Genomic DNA, 25,302 nt, shown 5'->3' with positions numbered 1-25,302 from the left:
CGTCTGCGCCGGTCCGCGCCACGACCCGGCCTAGGGCCAGAACCCCTGGCCCAGGGAAGACTAGATTAAGCTATACAGGAGAACGCCTTAGGGCACTACGTCCACCCAGACAGAAGTCATGTAATTTATTCACGGGGGAAGAGCTGTTAAAATATGACTATGCACAATGTTTGGGTGCAAAATAAAGCTACAAAAACATTGAATCATGCTACAGTTTTTCATGCCAGTGACTCAAGTTCCAGGTCCAGTTACCTAAAATTGTAAATAAATTGTAAATTCAGTACTTGTATAGCACACAAATCACCCCAAAGGGGTCTCAAGGGCTGGGGGCCGATGGGAAGATTAAGAGAGCTATTGCCCAGAGTCGCATGGTGCTGGGTAGGCCTCTGCCGCCGGAGCCGGGGAACGATCTGTGTTCCCCAGGATCCAGCGTCAGTCGCCCTCGCCGTGGCGCCACACCTCTCCACCTACAGTTAGCTCTCATTAATTCAAGGTCACTTATAAAGCATAGCTATGAAATAGATGACCTCATTATTGACAATAAAATAGATGTATTGTTTATTACCGAAACTTGGGGCAATGACACTTCGGATCCCAATTTCAACATTGCTGTCCCTGATGCTATACAGTGTTTAGGCACGACAAGCAATTGGGTAGAGGGGGCGGCCTGACACTAATTCACAGAACCGAATTTAGTACCTATTGTTCAGTAGTCCGCTCCCCCGATTGCGAGGCCTTTCACTATAAAAATCTCGTTCCATGGACAAGATACTTTTAATGGTCTTTTAATTTATCGTTCTGGTTCTAGAATCAACTTTTTAGCAAATTTAAGCCCAGTTGTAGAACTAACAGCCTGATTCATGAAGCGAAATAGCGCCCGCAATGGCTGCGAAAACGCAATTGCGGGTGCAAAACACGGAATCGGCATTCAAGTACGAAATAGCGAAATCGCAAAAAAATAATAGCGAGCGGAATAGCGATTACGCTGTAAAAGTCGCAGACTCCGGGAAGTCGAGCATTAGCGATAATGAAATAGCGACCAACCACGGAATCTGCGAATTGAATAGCGAAACGCAATATTGTCTCAATCGGCATTCATGAAAGAAATACATTAGCGAAAAATCGCTAAATCGCACATTAGCGCGGCGCAATTTAAGGACAACTCAAAGCAGGTGGTAACCATAAAAGCCATGATTAACCAAAATTTGAAAAACTGTTAGCCAATCACCAACAGGTCCAGGCCTGACCAATCACACATAAGGACATTCAGCAGCAGCAATAGGCGTTCCACAATGCCTGGGATGTACATGGTGGTGAGGCGGCGAAGGCTACAGCGAGCAGCACGGAGGAGACGCATGAGGCAGGCAAGGATTTACCGGCAGCGGGTCACCTTGCTGGGGCAAACCAGAGAACAGATTTATGCTAAATACAGGCTGAATGGGGAAATGATCACCTGGCTGATACAAGAACTCGACCCCATCATGCAGCACCCAACAAGGCGAAACAATTCTGTGCCCACACATGTGCAGGTATTGTGCAGCCTGCACCTCCTGGCATCCGGCAGTTTCCAGGGCATAGTAGCCGCTGCTGGGGGGATTTCCCAGCCCACCATGTCACGCTGCCTCCACACTTTGTTGACGGCATGCTCACCCAGCTCCACCGGCACATCACATTTCCCACGAGCCAACAGGATTTGGACCTCACAAAACTACAATTTTATAATGTTGCCCATTTTCCCCATGTCCTTGGCTGCATAGACTGTACCCACGTCGCCATCTGCCCACCAGCTGGCACGGAGTATATGTACCGCAACAGGAAGTCGTACCACTCCCTCAACATACAGATGGTCTGCAATGCCAAGACCATCATCACTGACATTGTGGCCCAGTACCCAGGGAGTACCCATGACTCCTTTATCTTCAGGCACAGCGGACTCCACACACGACTGATCAGGGGAGAGTTTGTGGAAGGACACCTACTTGGTAAGTACACTTTGTCGACAATGTCACATTGCTATGAAGTAACTGCGCTGCACAGGCAATCAACATCTGCTCCTCTCATTCAGGTGACAGTGGCTACGCCCTACGGGAATACCTCCTGACCCCTTACCTCAACCCTGCCACACCTCAGCAACGCCGCTACAATGTTGCGCACATCCGGACAAGGAACTGTATTGAAAGGACATTTGGCCTGCTCAAGAGCAGGTTCCGTATACTGCACAAGACAGGTGGGGCCATGTATTACAGTCCTGCAGCGTGCTGCCGCATTGTGGCTGTCTGTGCAATGCTTCATAACATTGCAACCAAGCGCCGGATACCAGTTGACATCTCAGGCAGTGAATCTGAGGGGGACGACCGGCCACCAGCACATGCGCACCATGCACGCGGGGAGAACCCAGCTGAAGGCCACAGACGTCGCAACCACATCACAGCTAACAATTTCTAGCCCACCCCCTTCCCCCACCCCACATATCACAATTGCATGCAAACTGTAATGATTACACAAGGCGTATGTGTGCACCAAAATAAATGTATTTGTTTGAATCACAAAAAAATATATGGGTCTCCGTAACAACTATTTACAAAATGCAGTATTCATGCATACTGCATGAGACGCTCCATGGCAGGCTTAAGTTCAGCCTGCGCCTGTGTCCCTGACACAATGTCATTGGCACCTCCGGCGCACAATTCCCAGGCGCCTGGGAGCCTCTTCCTCTTCCTGGGCAGCTGGAGCTGGGGCAGCCCTTGTGCTGCGCCTAGGTGTGGGGGCCTGCGTGGCAGAGTGGCTGCTGACACTAGAGGCACCCTCACTAGCATCATCACCCCCCACAATTGCCGGAATCACAGGTGCGTGCAGTGCGGTGACGGCGGTTGTCAAATGCTCCAGCACTCGGGTAATATCCTCGCAGCACTGGACGAGTTGGTGCTGCTGGGTTAACGAGCGCCGCGCAAGCAGGGTGGTGGCATTTGCCGAGGCATAATTGGAGCGGCTATAGGTAGACAGCCGGCTCAGCAACTGGTGGTGGCGCCTGCTAGCAACACTTCGGTGCTTCACCAGCGCTGCAGTGTTGTGTTCCATAGCCGTCGCCATGCGGTCAATGGCCGCCGTCATGCGGTCCACCCTCTCGCCCACTCCCGCCACATTGCGGCCGATCTTCTGCAGCTGGAGCTGGATGGCTCCTTGCTGCTGCGACTGGCGCTGGTGTAAACGCAGCATGCGCCGCTCCACACTCATGCAGGCGTGGAAATGGCCATTGCCCCTCCTGGTGGTAGGCCGCTGTGTAGCGGATGTGGCTGGCCCAGATGGTGGTGGACGAGCTGCAGGTCTTGCAGCAGCTGGTGTTGCAGGTGCGGCAGGTGTGGTGGGTGGCCTGGCCTTGGCAGCCGGTGGGCCTGAGGCGGATGCAGAAGGCAAGGTGGGTGGCCTGGCCTTGGCAGCCGGTGGGCCTGAGGCGGATGCAGCAGGCAAGGTGGGTGGCCTGGCCTTGGCAGCCGGTGGGCCTGAGGCGGATGCGGAAGGCAAGGTGGGTGGCCTGGCCTTGGCAGCCGGTGGGCCTGAGGCGGATGCAGCAGGCAAGGTGGGTGGCCTGGCCTTGGCAGCCGGTGGGCCTGAGGCGGATGCAGCAGGCAAGGTGGGTGGCCTGGCTGCTGGTGTTGGCGCTGCCGCAGGGGCTGGTGGCTGGGTAGCAGGTAGGGATTCCTCCTCCTGGGCCTCCTCGTCGATCAGCAGCCTCTCACTGTCGCTGCTATCTCCCGCACCTGTGAGGGTAAGTGGATACTCATTAGGTGCATGTGACTGTCAGACGTGCAGATGTTACATGCATGCTGGGTGTCATTCCCTGGGTGGCTGTGTATATGCGCACTTTGGAACCTTTGGGGCCGCATTGTGGTACTACTACATTGTGGACATACTACGTCTCCCACAATGCTTCAGGGCATTTCCTGATGCACGGCATGACTAAGGGCCAATGAGTGAGCCTATGTGGTCAGGGGCGGTCATAGGGGACAGGGTCGCAGTCGCATGCCACTTACCTTGGGTGTCTTGGGTGGGGCGGGAGGAGTCCAGAGGGGTCACGCCAACACACGCCTCCCTCTCCAACGTGTCCTCTACCCGGTCCTCCAGGGGGGTGTTGGGTGGGACAGTCGGTCCACCACCTCCGGTGCCTGATGCCTCACCAAGGCGCTCCGCCACCCTCTCCTTGGCACGCCCTCGGAGGTCGTACCACCGCTTTTTTAATTCCTCCAGGGACCTGTCCGCAACGCCCACAGAGTTCACGCTTGCGGCAATCCCCACCCAGATCCTCCTCTTCTCCTGCTCTGGGACCCTCCGGGAGTTTGCACCAAACAGCTGGTCGTGGTTGGCCACCACACCCTCTATGAGGTTCTCCAGCTCCTGTTCGGAGAATTTCAGTTTGCGCTTGCGGCCAGCGCTGTTGCTGGGTCCGGGCTGCGGTTCGTCTGACATAGCGGTCGCTATTTCGGCGGGGTCGGGATGCGCAAACGGCGGGTTGGTGGCAGCTTTCCGTCGTGGACAGTCGACTGATAGCGTCACTGTGGTGTTTGGGGGTGGGATTTGGCTGCTTCCTGGTTGTGATGTCATCACGGTGCTCGGAATGCGTCTTCCCGTTTTCCAGATCCCGCGAGAATGCGACTCGCAATCCCGTGCAATCGGGATTGCGAGCGCAATCTCGTGCGATCGGGATTGCGAGTCGCAATCCCGATCGCAGGTAGCCGGAAATAGCGATTATTCTGCGTTTTTTGTGGGTCGCTAACGGCTTTAGCGCCCGCATGCGAGTCGCTATTTCTTCTCCGAAAAGTACATGAATGCCGTTTTGCGTTTCCTCAATAGCGAGTCGCTATTGATCGCTATTAGGGACACGCAAAACGGCCCGTACATGAATCAGGCTGTAAGTCTCCAACACAAATGCTTTACATTTTCGGGTGATTGGAATTTTCACCTAGAAATGTTGGAGGACAAAGACACGAAGGAGCTCTTGGAGTTGATGCCCGAGTTGGGTCTTAGACAGCTTATTCAAGAACCTACGCATCTAGCAGGTCATACTCTTGATGGTCTTTTCTCCAATAATCCTGCTCTTCATAATATACCGACACTTCAGCTTACATGGTCTGACCATCATGCTATCCTTTTTAGATATAAGCCCCCTCTAGGAGATTATAGAAGCAGGGCTCCTACCAGTACCACTGGCATTGCATTGATCCTCTAACATTAGTAGACCATTTAGCCCAAACTCAGCTTGACCTGGAGTTAAATGCAGATTCCTCAGCTGTAAAATACACCTCTTGGCTAGATTCCAACTGCCTTGCACTTGCCCCTAGTGTGACTACTAATAAAAATAGGAAAATGCCTTCAGACCCATGGTTTTCTGAAGCCTTAAGATTGGATAAACAGGCTTGCAGAAGACAAGAAAGAGCATGGAGGCAACACTATGAAGCACCAGAAAAAGTCAAATACAAAGCTTTGCTCTCAGACTTTAAAAAGAAAGTCATCAGTGAAAAGAGCCAATACTATACTTCTTTAATCAAAAAAGCAGATCACTCAAGTAAGGAACTTTTTCAAACAGTCAAACATTTGACTTCAAGTATAAATGATAATTCTGCCAATCATAGCCAAGAATTTTGCGATACACTTGCTCATACTTTTAGATCCAAGGTGAATCACATTTTTAATCTATTTGCTTCCTACAAAACATACGAGAAGATAGGGTAGGAAGACACAGCCAAAACACTCTTTCTTAACTTCACCCCCACCTCAGAAACTCAAATAGTTAAATTCATCTCTATGGCTAAATCAGGGTCTCCAGAAGATCCCTGCCCCCCTAGAATTTTAAAAAGCATAGGTCATTTTATAGGACCTTATTTATCCAAATTGTTTAACCAAATGTTGGCACAGGGTCCTTCCCTTCTGTTTGGAAACAGACCTGCATCCTTCCTCTTTTAAAAAAATCAATCTTAATGCAATTGATCCAACCAACTATCGACCCATTGCTAGAATTCCGCTACCTGCAAAAATAATAAAGAAGATCATAAATACGTAACTCTCTGCTTTTATCACCAATACTGAGGATCTGGACCATAGTCAATTTGGTTTTAGAACCAATCACAGTACGGAAACGGCTCTGATAAAAACTACAGAAGAAATTCGATCTTCTTCGGATAGCAGTGGGTCAGCAGTTCTCATACTGCTAGACCTATCCGCTGCATTTGACACGGTAGATCACAATCTTCTGGTGCAGCGTTTAAAAATTATAGGAATTGGAGGAGCTGCTCTCTCCCTTCTGATTTCTTTTTTGTCCAATAGAACTCAATCAATTCATCTGGGAAATTTTAAATCAACATCGTTTACACTGCCTTGTGGAGTCCCGCATGGCTCCTTGTTGAGCCCCACGCTCTTTAATATCTATGTAGCGGAATTGGCCCCTTTAATCAGAAGCTTCAATCTGATTCCTGCCTTCTATGCCAATGATACCCAACTGGTTATCTCATCAATGGACAAGGATATTAATTTTTCCACTAAGCTCCATGATTGTATGACCCAACTCAGTACCTGGATGAGTGATCACTGCCTGAAATTAAACTCTACCAAGACGGAAGGGATCATGTTTGGGAATCTCTTTCCACCCTGGTCCCCTGAGTGGTGGCCGGATAATCTCGGCCCCCCTCCTATACCTGTGACCAAACCGAAAAACCTGGGAATCATTATAGATTATAAGTTGAGTCTAAAACCTCAAGTATCTAAAGTGGTGTCCTCTGCATATTTTATGCAAAACAAATTAAGGAAAATATGCCCTTTTATGCCTCTTAAATCCAGAACGACGGTGGTTACTTCACCAGTCCTACCTAAACTAGATTATTGCAATGGCTTATATATCAACATCCAGTCTACTCTTCTCAAAAAATTGCAAACAGTGCAAAATGCCGCTGCAAGACTCGTTTTGGACATACCTAAATATCAGTCGGTTAGAATGGGGACCTTCATTGGCTGCTGGTTGCCCAGAGGGTAAAATTTAAAGCCTTGTGCATAGCTCATAAATCCCTCCATAAAGAAGGCCCAACATTTTTATGGGATCTTTTTAAATGGTATATCCCAAACAGATCCTTGAGATCTGCAAACACCCATCTGATGCCTACGGCCAGAATAAGAAAAGTGAACTGGGGAGGTAGGAGTTTCAGCTATAATTCTTTAAAGGAGTGGAATTCTCTCCCCTGACACCTGAGGGAAATGTCAACGCTCATGGAGTTTAGAAAGCAACTGAAGACATGGCTCTTCTAGTACTATTGTTCTGAAACACAGTATGGAGTACTGGAAGCGCCAAGACACCTATGGTATACGCGCACTATATAAATTGAAAATAACATAACATAACATAACATAACCTTCAAAACAGGCACCTTCCCAGACGACTGGAAGCGCGCAGAAGTCAGACCTCTGCTCAAGAAGCCCCCAGCTGACCCCACCGACCTCAAGAACTATCGGCCCATTTCGCTCCTCCCCTTCGCAGCCAAAGTTGCAGAGAAAACAGTCAACAGGAAACTGACACGATTCATTGAAGAGAACTTTGTCCTCGACCCGTCCCAATCTGGATTCCAAAGCAACCACAGCACAGAGACCGCCCTACTCGCTGCCCCAGATGACATCTGCACCCTCCTGGACAAAGGCCACTCCGCAGCCCTCATCCTGCTTGACCTATCAGCGGCCTTCGACACTGTTTCCCACAGCACACTAATCGCCAGACTACATGACGCAGGCATACAAGAAACAGCCCTGGACTGGATCCGATCATTCCCCCCGGTAGACACCAAAGGATCAGACTCCCACCCTTCCTCTCCGACCCCACAAAAATCACCTGTGGAGTCCCACAGGGTTCATCCCTGAGCCCCACCCTCTCTAACATCTACATTGCCCCCCTCGCAGCCATCGTCCGACAACACGGCCTCAACATCATATCCTACGCCAACGACACCCAGCTCATCCTCTCCCTCACCAAAGACCCCACCACTGCCAAACTCAACTTCTAGAAAGGAATGTAAGAAGTCGCAGTCTGGATGACAACAGCTGCCTGAAGCTCAACGCGGAGAAGACAGACGTCCTCATCCTCGGTACCACCCCTTCTGCATGGGACAGCACCTGGTGGCTGACTGCCCTCGGAAGCCCACCTACCCCCTCAGACCACGCCAAGAACCTCAGCATCAAGGTCAACGCCGTCACCTCCAGCTGCTTCAACACCCTCCTCAAGACCTTCAAGTGGATTTCCCCTGAGTCAAGGAAGACTGTCACCCACGCACTCATCACCAGCAGACTGGTCTATAGAAATGCACTCTACGCCAGCATCAACAAGTCCCTACTCCGCAAACTCCAGACAATACAGAACACCACCACCAGACTCGTTCTCGGCATCCCCCAACACGAACACATCAGTCAACACCTACGAAGTCTCCACTGGCTTCCCATGGAGAAAAGAGTCACTTTCAAGATCCCCACTCACGCCTACAAATGCCTACACAACAACGGACCCAAATAACTCAACAACAGAATCAACTTCCACATACCCGAAAGAAACTTCCGATCTTCCAACCTCGCACTGGCAAAAACCCAGCGCATTCACAGAGCCAAAGCAGGCAGAAGATCCTTCTCTCACCTTGCAGTCAAGACCTGGAATGAGCTATCGGCAGACATCAGATGTGCCCCCTCCCTGAACACCTTCAGAAAGACCCTCAAGACCTGGTTCTTTGGCTAAACAGATCTGTGGACCCCCCCCTCCTAAGTGCCTTGAGACCCTCATGGGTGAGTAGCACGCTTACAATTCCCTGCTTGATTGATTAGAGGTTTCCAGGCCCAGTAGATTTTCTGCACTAGAGTGTGCACTGCTTTGTTACCTGCTGCCATTTTAAAAGCCAGCCCTATCTTGCTGGCTGTTTTAATAGTTTAATTATATGCAAATTCAACTTTGGAAATAAAGGTACTTCCAAAGTCTCAAACTACCCCATTTCCATACATATAAGTCACCCTTAAGGTCTCTCTTAAGAGCCCAGTGGTGGGCTGCCTTGTACCAATCGGCAGGGACATTATAAAATATGTTTTATAATCCCTGGCTAGTGAAAAATTGCCAATTACATTTTCCCCAATGTAGTGAATGGCTCCACAGGCTAACATTGCAATATTTTATTGAAGTAAAAATATTGACAGGAGCCACCTAAAATATACTTTCAGAAATCTAATTAATAGTTAAGATAAACCCAACAAATTGCCACTGTTAGATTTATAATAATTATTACGGAAAATAAGTTATTAAACTTTCATTTCTTTGAGCCAAAATCCAGCTTTCCAGATTCCCCCTCCTGATTTGCTAGCCTTTCCCAGGCTGAGCCAGAGCTGCTTGATAAGGTGTGAAGTGTCCTGTTGGAGTAGACAATGGTTTCCTGTGGGTGGAGAACTTTAGCTGCAGAAGTAAAGAGGCAGGATGAGGTTGGGGAGCCAAACTGGTCTTCAGAGGGAGAAAGACAGTTTGGGACCAGCACAGGCTGACCCTCACATCTTGCACCCCCAGCCACATAGGAACCTCCGTGATTAGATTAGTCAGGGGGTTGAGAGGGGTGTAGTAGTTAAACTTAGCCACAACAATGGGTTGGCTTAGCCAGATCTGATGCCAAAGGAGAAACATTCTCCATTCTGGATGTTAAGAGAATGGTGCTTTCTGGGACAAAAGTATGGCGCACTTTGGAGGAAGTGGTCATACACCTGGGTGGCACCCTGCACTTCATTGATCAGTGATGCCCACCTGCTTAACACCAGTAAACTGTGAATACAAATGGGAGAGCTGCCTGACACTAGAAGTATAAGAAGGACTTCCCTGCTGGAAATTTGATCTGCCCCCTAATGTTCTGCACTCTGAAGGACTGCCCCTGCTGCACACTCTGAAACTACAGACCTAAGGACTTTGCCTGCCTTTTCAAGTAATAAGCAGTGGACTCCTTGAAAGCTACAGTTTAACAGAGCCCACCTACATCATCTCCACCAAGACGTCCCAAGCATGGAGTGCGTCCATTGGACTTTTAAGGATTTGGTCAGGCGCAATGTGGGAATTATGGTCCCAACTAGGACTTGGCAGTGCACTCCATGGAATTCAGTGAAGTCACTGAAGAACTGCACAGAATTCTGCATAGTTCCGTGGGTGGGCGGAGTATCGCCCAGCCACCCCTATTTACAACAATATAAGGGCAATGGCTGGAGGATGAAAGAAATTACACTGGTAATCTGGAAGCTACTCTTGTTCTTGGACCTCGTGGGCTGGAGTGGGGGCTGCATGCCCAGGCTCTGTGGGGCCTGAGGGCCCAGCAGGAGCTCATCCAGGTCAGCTGCCCCTCCAACCCACCTTACACAGTGCTGCTCCTTGTCGGTACTGCACACACAGGCTGCTCCATCTTCCACACCTCAGGTGGGGCCTCGGGCTGCTGCTGCTGCATTGTGTCCTGGAGAGTGCAGGTCTTCCATGCTCTAGAAGGCATCAGTGGGCTGCGAGTGGCCTGGACACAGGGGAAGAGCCGAGGTCCAGCTGCGGGAGATGGCTAAAACACAATGGGGCAGCACAGCACTGCGGGTCCATTCCTGTGGCAGTTGCATGTGCCGTGCCTGGGTTTTGCTCCTGGACTCTCTGTTGGTGCTGGTCAGGTACGAGGATGCTGGGTCCCCAGCACTCTGCAAGCCACAGACATTAGTAGTACATCAATACATGCTTTTTGGAAAAAACCTGCACACAAGAATGTGGTCAGCCCTCAGCATTATGCATAGCCCTGAGCAGTCTGTGTCTGTGAAAACTCACAGCATTAGAGCAATGTGATACACTACAGTTTGTGAGACCGAGTCCCCTTCTGAAAAGGGTGCAGAGGTGGGGGTAAAAAGAGCTAACAGGGGCTGACAGGGTCTATCAATTTCCACCAACTTCAAAGCAATTCCTAGCACTCCACAGAAGTACAGAATGCTTCTGGCCACCAAACGATGCAATGGATATTATCACATTCACCTTTCATCTGTTGGTGCCAGATTTGGTCCTGTAAATTGAATGATCAGACTTATGGCATCACATTGCACCATACCCCTTGAGTTGCCTGATTGATCTTGTCTTGTTGTCAGACTGTAAAGTGAAAGGACATCTAAGTGCCTCTGAATGCAATACCAAGTGAGTACATGCCTGCAAATGTGCTCTTGTCTGCCAGACAAAACGTATTTCAGCCATGTCAGTGGCTCATTTACAGTTTTATTGATGCCACAACCTGTTTGCCAAGATAACACAGAACAATACCATGTGCCAGATCTAACCCCAACATTCTTTGACTTTTCAATAGTGTTTTTTTCTCCTGACTTCAAAGTGCACTGTAATGAGACACGGAGCAGCAGCAGCGCACATGAACGCACGGGCTGACTAAATGCCAGAAGGCGGTTGATCTCAAAATAAAAGATAACTATATGCCATTGTCCTGCCTAGGAAACTTGCTGAGGAGGCAGACCAATGAGCTAGCACCAGAGTGTATGAAAAGATATCTTAGGAGGACTCCCACAAAGGTGGTCTGGGTTCCAACCAGATGAAAGAGTGGGGGAAAAAACCTAAAAAAATGAACCCTGGGCGTAGTGTGCGTAGTGGGGCTAGGCGAAGCTACGCAAAGTGGGCAAGAATCTATGCCCACCTGCGCACTTCTCGTAGCCCCACTACCCGCCGCATGCCTCCCTCCCCTACATGCCTAATTTTATTAAATGGGCACATCTAAATAAATAAAAGGCACTTACCTTGTCCGTGGCGTCCCCGGGCTCCCTCTGCTCGTTCACGCCGCTGTCTGCTAACCAATGCGCATGAGCGGGCGGCGCGCATGCGCATTGGTTAGAAGATGGCGGCGTGAACGAGCAGAGGGAGCCCCGGGACGCCGCGGACAAGGTAAGTGCCTTTTATTTATTTATATGTGCCCATTTAATTAAATTAGGTATGTTCGGGAGGGCGGGAGGGAGGCGGGTGGCGGGCAACTTCGCTACGCCCAAGGAGTGGGCGTAGTGTTCCCTACTTCGCCTACTTTGCAAACGGCGAAGTAGGCAACACTACGCCCACTTTGTGGGCGTAGCGAAGTCCTTCGCCCAGGGTTAAAAAAAATAAGGAGTTCTCAAAAGGCCCCCAAATAATTCTCAAGGGAGTAGTGGTAACCAGTCCAAGTCTGATACTAAAAAGAAGAGGTTATTTGACAAGCAGACAGTGAGGGTTGCATCCCAATGTACTGGGTGCTACAAATAAGGTCACTACAAGGGAAACTCCAAATGTTACAAGAAGGCACAGCCCCCATCGGAGGGTAGACATCGGGGTTGGCAAGTTTAACACTTAGGAAGGAGGTAATCACAATTAGCTCTGGGAGACAGACAGAAGCGACTCTAGTTTCCTGGGGGAAAAAGAGATGGCGCCAAAAGCCTATATAAATGCTAATACTTCTAAGTATAGGCAATGGGTCACCAACAATAGGCAAAAGGTGGAGGCTCTGTGAGACACAGGAGCCAGTATGACTACTGTCAAGTGCCAGCTGGTGTCAGCAAAACAAGTCCTTTTGAACACATTCTACCAATTCATAGTCCCTGGCATTCGTTAGAGTCATCTACTGTTGGCTCTGGTTCCCTTTGAGTGGGTAGGGGTTCTCAGGTTCTCTGAAAATAGCTGTGAGCCCTGACATGCCTGTAGATTGTCTGTTAGGCAGTGAGCTGGAGCACACTGCCTGGAAGGAGATAGAGCTCAGGTCACACGTGGAGTTGACAGGATTGCCTGAGTGGGTCTGTATGACCACGCAGTCCATGGCTTCCTGCAAAGGGAGTAAAGAGTGTCTGGACCCTGGAACAATATCACTGACAATTGCCAAGGTGGTGTACAAGGGGTGTGGGAACCCAGCCCTTGAAGTTCCAATGGTAAAGGTTGAGGATGTCCATGAGGAGGAGGCCCCTGAGCCAACCAGGGAGGACATTGCCTTCCTAGGTGACCTATCTCACCTTGCTAGCTGGCAAGTTGAGGGTGAGGCCACCAGGGAAGAATTCTTCAAAGTGCAGAAGTGTCCCTATGTTGAGACTGAGCTTGAACTGACATGCCTCCCTCACCCCATGCAGCAGGTGGAGTCTCTGGGTGTCACATTATCTACTGGGAAAACAATCTTCTCATTAGCGAGCCTAAGACTCCGGGTGCTTGGGGAACCTGTGTGCTTGTGGTCCCCCATGTTACAGAATCTTCCTAATGGGGTTGTTTCACGATATCCCCCTGGCAGGACATTTATGGCAAGATAAGAGCTGCACCAGGGTTGTCTACCACTTTTACTGGCGCCAAATTAAGATAGCCTCAGTTGCATTCTGCAGGTTCTGTCCCACCTGCCAAGCCAGTAGGAAATCCAGGGCAATAGTAAAACGCTCCCCATATTCCATAACCTATTGTTGAAACCCCCTTTGTGAGGGTTGGCATCAGCATCATTTGACCATGGGACCCCAATACACCGAAGACAAAGGGTTAGTCCTGGTCTTGGTGAACCATGCCATCCGCTACCTAGAGGCCATCCCTCTTAAGTCAGTGACTGCCCCTGTAGTGGCCAGAGCTCTTCTGGGAATATTTACCCATGTTGGATTCCCCAAGGAGGTAATATCTGACACTAACGTCATATCTGCGTACATGAAGTCAATGAGGGATGAGTGTGGTGTAACTTACAAGTTCCCCACACCCTATCAGCCCCAGACCAGTGGCATTGTGGAGAGATTCAATAAGACCATGGAAGCCATGAATAAGGGCTTGCCTGAGCCCATGAGGCATACGTGGAATGTCCACCTGCCATGCCTTCTCTTTGCCTACAGGGAGGTGCCACAGAAATGAGTCTGATCCACCTCTTTGAACTCTTCTATGGCCACCCTCTTAGGGGACCTCTGAGCCTTATCAGGGAGGGGTGGAAGCAAACTCCCAGGAAACCCCTTCAGATGTGGTTAATTACATGCTGGCCCTCTGCAACCAGATGCATCACTTCTGAAAAAAAGGCAAAAGGTAACTTTTAGGCCAGTGAAGAAGCCCTTAAGCTCTGGTAATACCAAAAGACCACTCTGGTGGAGTTAAAACTTGGCTAGAAAGTATGGTTCCTTGAACCAGTAGAGCCCAGGGCTCTCTAGGACCACTGGGCCGGCCCATTCAAAATCAAGGAGCTAAAGGGAGAATCTGTCTACCTTCTTGGCAAATCGCCAGACCCCTAGGAACCACTTAAGGGTGCTCCATGTGAACAGACTCAAGCCTCACTGTGACAGGTCGAAGTGAGCATGCTCCTTGTGACAAAGTAGGGGGTGGAAGAGGAGAGTGAGCCTCTTCCTGACCTCCTCTCTGTACATGAACATGATAGGTCAGTGGAGGGTGCAAGACTCTCTTTCACCTTGACTCACAACAGCAGAATGTTCTCACTCACCCTGGACTCGCACATATGTGCTTCATGATTTTGACACTGGACACTGTCCACCTGTGAAGAACAAAATGTACAGTTTGTATGGCAGGGTGAGGGCCAGCATCAAAGAGGTAGCCACCAAGATGTTGGCATTAGTGGTGAATGAGCCCTCCAACAGTCCCTGGTCCGGCCCTGTGGTGCTGTTATCAAAGGCTGCCCCACAGGGGGCCAATCCAGAACTCCATGTCTGGGTGAACTACAGAGGACTCAATTCCATTATCAGGTCTGACACACCCCGTCCTCCGACCTGGTGAGCTCATTGACAGGCTTGCCGCTTCCAAATTCCTCAGTACCTATGGTTTAACATCAGGGTATTGGCTCTGACTGAGGGGAGCAAAGAGAGGTCAGCATTTTAAACCCCATAGGGCCACTTCCAGTTTCAGGTGATGCCCTTTGGCTTGAAAAATGCCCTTTCTACTTTCCAAAGTTTGGTTAACGGGATCCAGGCTGGTAAGGTGGCCTACTTAGAAAACATCGCTGTCTACAGTTCCAGCTGGGAGGAACACTTGCATTACCTCTCAAAGGTGCTTCAGGCTCTCCAACAGGCAGGCCTGACCATCACGGCCAGTAAGTGCTAGATTGAGCAGGGTTCTGTGGTGTACTTGGGTCACCTGGAAGGAGGGTGGAAGGTACAGCCCCTCCAGGCCAAGATTGAGACTACCGTGGCCAGGCAACCACCTAAAACTCAGACAGAGGTGAGGCTCTTCCTGGGCCTCACAACACTGCAGATGATTCATTAAGGGACGTGGCACCATTGTCGCCACCTTAACAGAACTTTCGTCTAAGAAGCAGCCCAGATTGGTGATCTGGACAGAGGCTTGTCAGAAAACCGTTCGTACCCTTAAAGAAATCAGGAGTACAGCACCTTTACTCAAGGCACCTGCTTTCTCCACACAATTCATAGTGCATACAACCACTTCAAAGCATGGCATAGGGGCAGTCGTAGCACAAATGAATAATGGGCCCTAGACCAAACTTTAGCCTTCATTATTAGGAGGTTACTTCCACTAGAACAGAGGTGGAATGCCATTGAAAGAGAAACATTTGCTGAAGTTGAGATCATCTGTTAAAAAAGTCCCTCTCTGCAGGGTCACCCTGAAACTTTTTGCCCTCCTCCACTTTTTGCTGAATTTGTTTTTGTGGCCTTAGAACTCTGAGCACTATACCACTGCTAACCAGTGCATGTGCTCTCTCCCTAAAACATGGTAACAGTGGGTTATGCCCAATTGGCATATTTAATTTACTTGTAAGTCCCTAGTAAAGTGCACTGCATGTGCCCTGGACCTTCAAATTAAATGCTACTAGTGGCCTTGCAGCACTGCTTGGCCACCTCTTAATTAACCTTCTAACCATGTCTCAGGCCTTCCATTGCAGAGCCTGTGTGTGCAGATTACACTGACATTTCAACCTGGCAAAATAAACCTTCTGCCAGGCCCAAACCTTCACTTTCTATACATATAAATCACCCAAAGGTAGACCCTGGATAACCCAGAGGGCAGGGTGCAATGCATTTAAAAGGTAGGGCATGTATTTGTAAGCTTTACGTGTCCTGGTAGTAAACAACTCTCAAATACATTTGCCATTACTGCAAGGCCTATCTCTCCCATAGGATAAGATTGGGATTACGTTATTACACTTTTTAAGTTAATTTCAAATTGTGAATAGATATTTTCAAGTCTGGAGTTTATGGACTCACAATTTAAAATAACATCTTATGGTGAAGTTAGATTTTAAATTGCAGTTCTGAATTAGCACTTTTACAAAGTTGGCATTTTCTTCTTTAGTCATTTAGTGCCTGCTGCCTTTTTCTGTTACATGCCTGGGGAGGGTGACCTTTGGGCTTTGTGTATACCTACTAGACAGCCAAACACATTAGGAGCTTAGGGCTGTCTCAATGGGCCATCATGGTAGGATATGAGGGAGGAGCTGGGCACAGCCTCACAGCTACATCGGAATAGGCTGTGTCTTGTCCCCACACAAAGGGCTGCTTACCTCCCTGTAGTGAGTCTGGAGACAGGGTAGGAAGGGAGGACCTATGTGTAATTCAAATACATTCCTTCGAGTTCCCCCACTTCAAAGGCACAACTGGGCATAAGTACTGGACATCTGATACCAACCATTCAATACACTTCTGGTCTTGTGAAGTCTCTGCCAAGAAGAACAACTGCTGTGCTGGTGAAGGACTGCTTTTCTGCTGGACTGCTGCTGTGAAGGACACATGCCTAGCTGTGATTGCCGTCTACCTGCTGTTACCCTTCCTGGGTGAGAAGAACTGGACCTGCATCACTTGAAACCAGATTGATTCCAAGGGCTTGCTGGCTTGCCTTCTGATTGTAGTCGCAGGGACATAAATGACTACCAACGTACCAACAACTGCACCTGGACGCTGCCATCATTATTGAAAACGGCACATATTTGATGTGGCGAGAGCTAGAAGCGGCACATCTTCACCTGTACATGGAGTGAAAACAGTGCCTCCATGCCATTGCATGCAGCAGATTTGGCACAACACCTTTGGAACCATCCTTGCTACATTTCAGAACAGGTAAAACGCCTCTGCTGAGTGGTACATCCTCAATCCAAACCCACGCAGCGCAGCGCAACATCAGATTAGGGTACTTGTGTTCAGCAGACTAATCAGGGTCCCTGTATCCGGCCTGCGCTCCATCGATCTCAGCCTGAGCTTTTGACTTTGTACAGGATCCAGAGCGATGAGATATTCCATTTTAGCACTTTAACCATATTAGCGCTAATTTCACTTAAAACCTTTAACCCTTCTACTGCGCCCGCGATTTTGCGGAAGTGCGGCACTTCTGCAAAATGGGCGGGGCCGCATCGGCTATTGGCCGACGGCAGCACCAGCGAGGTAGCGTTGCCATCGGCCTATGGCCGACGGCAGCATGGAAGGGGTTAAAAATCAATATCTCAAGTTCTAATTAAAGGATTTTTGTTGTTTGGTCTCTTTTTATTTATAAAAGTCACAACTATTTTCCTAATTTGGTGTGGTATCTTTTTGTGTGGTGTTTTCACTGTTTTACTGTCTGAGGTTTTGCAGAAATACTTTACCCACTGTCTCTAAGTTAAGCCTGACTGCTCTGTGCCAAGCTACCGGTGGGTGAGCAAAACATTAATTAAGGATTTGCCTGACACCTACCCTGACTGGGAGTGTGGTTGCTGTTTGACTAAGGTTTACACCCCCTCAACCAACAACTTAATTTCTAACACAGACATTAGAGTACCTCTAGAGAAGGCACACAGCCTCAGTGTGCTACCAAATAAAAGAGGTGGGCAGACTCTATGGGCATGGTGGTTCTATATCTGCTGTTAATATATGGTGTATCTATTTAGAAACAGACACCGAGTGGAGTTTTTCTTAATTGAAGTAGTGATGAGCCCTGTTATGCCCTCAATCCCACCAGGATATATTGTCTGATCATTTTCATTGTGCTCAAGAATATTAGTCTACAAAGCCAAATAACCATTTCCTTTATTTGCTGAAACAGAGTCGGGGACAGAGGTGGCCATTGTTCTGGATGGATCTGGCAGCATTGAGCCTGAGGATTTTCAGAGAGCCAAAGATTTCATGTATAACATGATGAAGACATTTTGGGAAAAATGCTTGGAGGTAAAACAATTTAGGCAGGATTCATCACTGGGTTCAAGAACACAAGCACATTTCAAGAATTTATACAGTATTTAGGCAGTGTCATTGATGTATTAATCGAGACCAAAATAAAACTTACAGGGAAGTGTTATTTAGATGACTGTGTAAAATGTGTGCAGATACATAGCAAAATATGAATCCCTCATCACTTCAAAAGAAACGTATCTGAATTTGGATACCTGGAAGGAAAGTTACTAACATGAAGAGTTATGTGCCATTGACGCTACCTGTGTGAAGGTGCTTCTTAAGCAGTAATAAGATACTCACAGTTTCTACTAAGATGGTGTAATGCTTTATTACAGGAGAAGAGCTTTATCGTTGAAAGCAGTTAATTGTGATGTGTTATTGAAGTAGAGGGTTTCATGGTGTGGAATACAGCTCCGTGACATTATGAAGATATAAAGATTGAGTAGAGTTTTAAAAGGAGTGATGAGTAAACTTGTGTAGACTGTATATATAGTCAGGAGCAGATTTACAAGTTCCTAACACCTCCTTGTGCCGCCATTGCATCACTTTTTGAACGCAACAGCGGGGCGAACAATGCAGCCCATTTACAACCTGACGCACCTAGGGAGATGCGTCACGTTGTAAAGCCCTGCATCACATTATACCTGTGTTGGATATAATGTATGCAGGGTGGGCTTTCCCGTGCAGGGAAGCCTTGTTGAAGTGATGCAGTGAAATCTATAAGATTTCACTGGGCCACTTCTAGGATGCCACTGCGTCAAAACCTTGCAGGCGTAAGGAGGGATGCAGTACAATGAGTTGATGCATTGCTGGAGTTGCGGTGTGCTTGCGACACGACTCCCGCAATGCGTGACTTTTGGGCCAACAGATACGTCCGAATTTCGGACGCATCTGTCAATCCTTGCGCCATGGTGCATCATATTGTAAATACGGTGCATCCAAGATGGTGCAAGGGTATCTCAGGCTGGCACAGGAAAACTTGACGCATCTCTACAGATGCATCAGTTTCTTGCAAATCTGCCCCTCAGTGTTCAGTGAGTGGGAAGAATAAGAAAAGGAAGAAAGAGATTAGAGTTTAGTGGCCAGCAGTAAATTGGTGTTCCGGAGAAAGGAAAGTTTAGAAGCTAGAGCAGTGTTTTTCCAACTGTGGGTCGGTTGTTAGCCCATATTTGGTGGGTTGTAAAAGTCCAAGCAATAAATACAGATGCCTTTAAACTCTGCATTTATCTTTTAACATTTGCTGCGCTTCGTAAACAGAGGTCACTTGTCACGCTGTGTCTTCTGACAAATTGCTGCATATTTTATCATATGGATTGCTGTTTACAAAGTTCTCTTACTTTGCTGCCACAGTAAGAAAAGTATATTAAACTATGAGACAATCTTGCTTGGTTACTGAGAGTGAGAAAGGGAAGGCTGTATAATGTTATGTTTGTTACACACCACAGCACGTAAATACCTGTAAATTAATTGTACAAATTCAGCAGTTAGGAAAACAAAAAAGAAGCAGAAGCTTTGGTAATTGTGGGGTGTGATGTAAACAAAGATTTTAGTAGGATCAAAACAAATCTCAACACTTTACGTGGAAATACATAAATGTTAAATATTCACAGAAATCTGATTCCCGCAGATTATCATTTGCGTGCATTGTAGTTTAATCACTTAAACTTTATGTCTGTGGAAATTTAGTGCACATTTCAATGGAAAATGTGCTGTTTGCAAATGACAGTGCTTCCCTACACAATGCTATAGTTTAATTAAAATATTGCCTGGCTCATGTTCATTAAAGCTAGGTTAATTTCATAGGTTAGTAGTTCTAAAATGTGGGCTGTGGTTCAAAAACCTTTGGGAAGCACTGATCTAGAAGCAAGAAGGTGCCATATTTATCTGGGAAGGAACAATTTCATTGCATATGCTATGTCCTACTATGACAGTAGGGTTTGGTCGCAGGTAATAAGATGGGAGGAGATGGATTTAGTGTAGCTAAGAACGTGCGATGCGTAACTGGGAGAGTTTTAACCGCTTAAATGCGGCGGCAATTCTGCCACGGTGTGGCGGCTTGATTAGGTGGGCGGGACCGCGTCAGCCAACAGACATGCGCAGAACTACGAAGGTAGTGCTCGCTACGGCCGATGGGCGCATGGAAGGGGATAATTAACAGAGCTAATTAAATGAAAAACATTTGTATGCCTGATAAGGTAATGATGGTTAGTGAAGTTGGCAATGAGACTCAGTGACTAATAAGTAGGGCAGTAGAGAAGAGTTCTTGGTTTTAGTATGGCTGATAAGAAGGGCATAGGATGAGTAACTGGGTGGTAGAGTTTCATACAGCCTCAAAATGTGGAAGTGTGATATGTGACTGGTGGATATGCTAGAGTAATGACAATGCAAATGATATGTCATGTGTAACCAAGGAGCTGAGTTTAACATAGCTATTATTTGATTGGAACTAGTAGAGTGATATTATAACCACTAATTATGTACTTAGGCACAGGCCCGGTTCTAGCGGGTGGGCCGGGTGGGCCCGGCCCACCCAAAGATGAGCCTGGCCCACCCAAACAGGAGCCTTGGCCCTCGCAGTGAGGGCTTGAAGGCAGGCGTGCGACGCACAGGTCGTGCGTGTCAGCCCAGGGACACAGCTTCCCGGGCGCACACACACACACAGACAGTTTAAGATTATCGCGGCCGCACCAAAGTACTTAACAGGTCTTTAAAAGACCATTAACATGTTAACTAGGCTTTGTTTACTTTTTTCACCCCTTCATCTCTGCATGGTGAAAGGGGACAAATCCTTTCTTTGACAACGGTAACCTTTGGTAACCTTTGCCTATGTCCTGCTGCGTTGATATTTCTATTTCTTTTTCTATGCAGCGCAGGGGAAAAGTGGTCTGTTTATTCCTAGTCACCCCCTGACCCCTGCAGCTGCTTATCACATAAGGCTGTGACACAAAGTATGACAGTGGAGTAGGTAAGAGAATGTGTTACAAAAAAAAATATTTTTAAAATCTGCACAGGCCCAGCAGGACACATACTTCGTATGTGCTTCATTTAAACAGTTTTTATCATTTCATCATAGCCGATGCTGGTCAACAATAAAACAATACAAAATGGCAATGCCCAGATAAAGTTGGTGATTAATGATCCTGCTTTAGAGCAATCGTTTGTCTGTTAGTATTTTTTAAATGTAGACGCACTGTATTTTATGTGGATAGCTCAGTGGGTTACTGCCTTTGTCACAGAGATCCTTGTGTTACTTCAGAAGTTACAATCCTAACAAAAGGCAGTGAACAATGAACTGCCACCAAAGAGCTGCAAACAAACATGAATGGTATAATTAGATCTTCGCTTTTTTTGTTTTGTGATATAGTTAGAACTTCCCTAGTCTGTTCATTATTCTAATGTTGCTAAAATGAGTATGTTTGGGCAGATATACATTTTTATCAGTAAAGCTGACCCCCATGGAATACTCTTTAAATCCTAAGGTTGTGTTTCCCCAGACCAAACCCTCTTAAAATATACTACCCACCAGAATGGATGACCTATGATTCCTACACCTTGTAATCCTCATTGGCTTATGTGACATTCCCTGTAGACTGATTTACATACTTGCATGATTCATTGTCTCTGTAAGTGTGTGCGTGGTGTAAAGTACTGACACACACTACATTGATATGAGCAGCGTTATACAACAAATTAAATGCATATGAGAGAGGGGATACGTAAACATGAGGGGCGCTGGTGGAGGGTGCCAGTGAGGGAATCCGAGGAGGAGGTAGTGGGAGGGGTTATGGAGCGATGAGGGGCACTGTTGGAGGATGACAGTGAGGGAATCCGAGGAAGAGGTCATGGGGTGGAGGGGGAAGCTAGGGAGAGATGAGGGGCACTGGTAGAGGGTGGTAGTGAGGGAGTCTAAGGAGGAGGTCATGAGGGGGATGGGCTACAGAGAGATGAGGGGCGCTGGTGGAGGGTGGCAGTGAGGGAATCCGAAGAGGAGATCATGGGGTGGAGTGGGTGCTAGGGAGAGATGAGGGGCACCGGTGGATGGTGGTATTGAGGGAGTCTGATGAGGAGGTCATGAGGGGGAGGGGCTACAGAGAGACGAGGGGCACTGGGGGAGGGTGGCAGTGAGGGAATCCGAGGAGGAGGTCATAAAGGGGAGGGGCTATGGGGAGATGAGGGGCACTTGTGGCGTGTGGCAGTGAGGGAATCCGAGGAAGAGGTCAATAGGGGGGGGCATGGATGGATGAGGTACACTGTTGGAAGGTGGTAGTAAAGGTATTTATGGAGAAAGAGGTTTTTGGTGCAGCGCCAAAAAAGACTTTTGCATCAGCGCTGAAGCCGGCCCTGTCATGGCCTTTCTGTTTTTGTTTATTTAATTAGCAGTCGGGCCATAAGGGCCACTGTGGAACATACTTTAAAGTGCGTGCTAATTATATTTATTGCTCTATTCAATGTTTTAAGTATGAAGAGGATTTTACTAATGTTTTTACCGGGAGATGGTGCCTGACATGGGGCGAGGCCCAAAGTCATCTGTGAGATAAGGTGCACTGGAGAGGAATAGTGGCTAATCAAGCTTGTAAGGGAGTGCGTTGAAGAGTCTGTGGTCAGGTGGAGGTAGTAATGAAGAGGGATTCTCCCTGAAGGCTCACACAGAGGGAGCCCGAGAAGTGTCACTTGCCTGATACTCCCACCTCAGAAACCTCCTCTTCCCATCAAAGGAACATTACATAGAAAAAATACTTTTTGTGAGTGATAACATTAAAAAGAGATTTGGAAAAGAGTGAGTTTTACTGGGCCTTGTAAGACTAAGAAGAGGTAAAGGAGGACCCTGAAGCAGGCCTGCCTAGACATATATGCGACAAATCTAGCCCGCAGTGGCCCACCCAAATGCGTCCTTGGCCCACCCAATTAAAAATTCCTGGAGCCGGGCCTGCTTAGGCAATATGATGTGTAACTTGGTAAGTATCGTTTAGTATAGCTGGTACTAAGTTGGTGTGATATATAACTGTGGAGTACTGTTTCATATGGCTGTCAACAAAGATGTGTGGCATGGAATTAAGGAAAAGTGTTTTGTATACATTGCAAAGAATAAGAATGATTTGTAACTGGGAAGTAAGGTTTAGGGTAGATAGTAATTTGGTTGTTTTATGTATTTCCAGGCAAGCTGAATTTAATATAACTTACAGAAAAGTGTGGTGGGTAACTGATGCTATAGGCATTAGTGTGGCTGGTAATCTTTAGGTTACAACTGGAGAATCCCAGATTAGTGTAGCTGGTAATGCTTTGCAAGGGTGATAAATAAGTGGGATACATTATAAGTATAGCCGAAACAAACGGTGGTATCATAAGTTTACGGAGAGTATGCTAGGTGTGACTGGTACAAAATTGGAATTGTGTAAACGTGGCAATAAGATTTCATACAACGAATAATCAGGAGGTGTGGTATATGAATGATGCTCAGAATTTAGTTTGGTTTGTAACAAAGCGATGAGCATGCAGGGGCAATGATAAATATAGCTGGTGTAGGAAAAGGTCTCTTTTTGTATAATCACCCAAATGTGTTGGGACAGTAGCTGCTGGGTTTTTGATTCTTTGGACTGGGACTCTGCTAACCAGTATAGCAGGGGGCGTGGTATGTAAAAGGGGAAACAGTCCTTACAAAGCTGTCTATACCAAACAATGCCTTTATGAGTAATCCTTTACCATGCAATGCCTTTACCATGCATGCCTTTGTCATGCATGCGCCTTTAAGTATATTGAAGGTAAGTGTTTTGTGGGTGTGTGTGTGCACATATAATTCATGTAATTCTGAAATCCCTATATAAATGCACACTGCAAATTTCCTTATAATTGGTAACTAGGGATGCACTCAGTCGCTGATTATAAAGAAAAGATGTCAGAACTCGACTATTATAAGTTATTATAGTCAGGTCCTGATGTCACAATGCCAGCTGTCAGCAGTTGAGGTGAAAGGCAGTTCAGGTCACAGAGCACAATTGAAGCAGGCGGTTGGTAAAGAGAGGGCAGAGAAAAATGTGGGGTCCCAAAGCAGAAAATCCCCATGAATTTTCCATAGACCTATCTAAGAAGCTCTATCACAAAAACAGAAGAACAGAATTGCACCAAACATGGCAGGAAGCTAGATCCTGGGCCAAAGAGTGTCCTTATTGTGATTTAGAGTAAATCCGTTGTCGTTTTTGAGAAATGAAGGTAAACAAATATTTATGAAACTGGACGATTGGGTCTGAAGGACTCCTGGGAGGGTATCACAAGAGCACCAATTTATAAATAGAGGATACCGATTGGCCCTGGGTGCTTTTACTTTCCTTGGGTCCTTTTCGTCCTGCGGGATTCTGACTCCTGCGGAAGCGAGTGCTCTGACTGGCTGCAAGCTGCTGAAAAATGTTGCTGGCAGCCGTTACAGGACTTGGACACTTAGTCCCCTATCCTTAACTTTGAAAAAAATAATATAAGGGGGAATAGTAGGGATACCCTGCCCTCCTGGACCCCATGGATGTGACTCAGTGGGACCTTCTTCACCTGGGGTCAAAATAAAAAAGAATTGACACATCTTGTGGGATTCCAACAAAAATAAATGGGCGCCCCCATTTTATTTTTAAATATATGGAGAGGGGTCATCAATACGGCCCCCCTCCCCAGCCGATTTAGGGTTCCGGGGACCCCATCCCCTGGGGTTGGGTATATTTAAGGGTACAGGCCATGCAGCCGTCCTCCCCGAGGTGTTTTCGGCTCCCTGGTACCCATTCAATTTCTTAAGGGAAGTGTGGCGGCAAGCCAATTTCAACCATTGGGACCCTATGCCCCTGGAACCAGAGTATTTAATAACAGTGATGTTGTCAATTATGTCACTTGAGATGTTATCTGTGATGTCATCAGTGCTGTCATATATATACATATACATGTCGTGAGTTATGTAATATGTGAGGTCACAAGCAGTGCATGGGGGAGTAGAAGTTATAGTTAGCTCTGCTGCTAAATTTATGTGTTTTTTTTAGTTCAAAACATTAATGTTGTCAGTGACATATTCACAAAACTATAACATTACTTTATTAACCCCTTCGCTGCTGGCAGTATTCCCCTGCTGTGCTGGGGGGTGGGGGGGCGCGCACAGCGCCCCTGTGCTCATGACGAGCTGAGCTCGTCACGGCCACG

The 25,302-nt window shown here is 47.5% G+C and overlaps 1 protein-coding gene across 2 annotated transcripts in view; it reads left to right on the top strand.

The window, feature by feature from the left end:
• ITGAE (integrin subunit alpha E) overlaps nt 1–25,302 on the top strand; it is an 844,898-nt gene that overhangs the window by 161,772 nt on the left and 657,824 nt on the right. For both annotated transcript variants that reach the window (XM_078679953.1, XM_078679952.1), the window contains exon 8: nt 18,005–18,126. In XM_078679953.1, coding sequence (XP_078536079.1) covers nt 18,005–18,126 — 122 coding nt within the window. The remainder of the gene's footprint in view (nt 1–18,004; nt 18,127–25,302) is intronic.

Source organism: Lissotriton helveticus, chromosome 3_1 (genome assembly GCF_964261635.1).
Source record: "Lissotriton helveticus chromosome 3_1, aLisHel1.1, whole genome shotgun sequence".
Classification (NCBI taxonomy): domain Eukaryota; kingdom Metazoa; phylum Chordata; class Amphibia; order Caudata; family Salamandridae; genus Lissotriton; species Lissotriton helveticus.
This window is presented reverse-complemented; position numbering and strand designations above follow the sequence as displayed.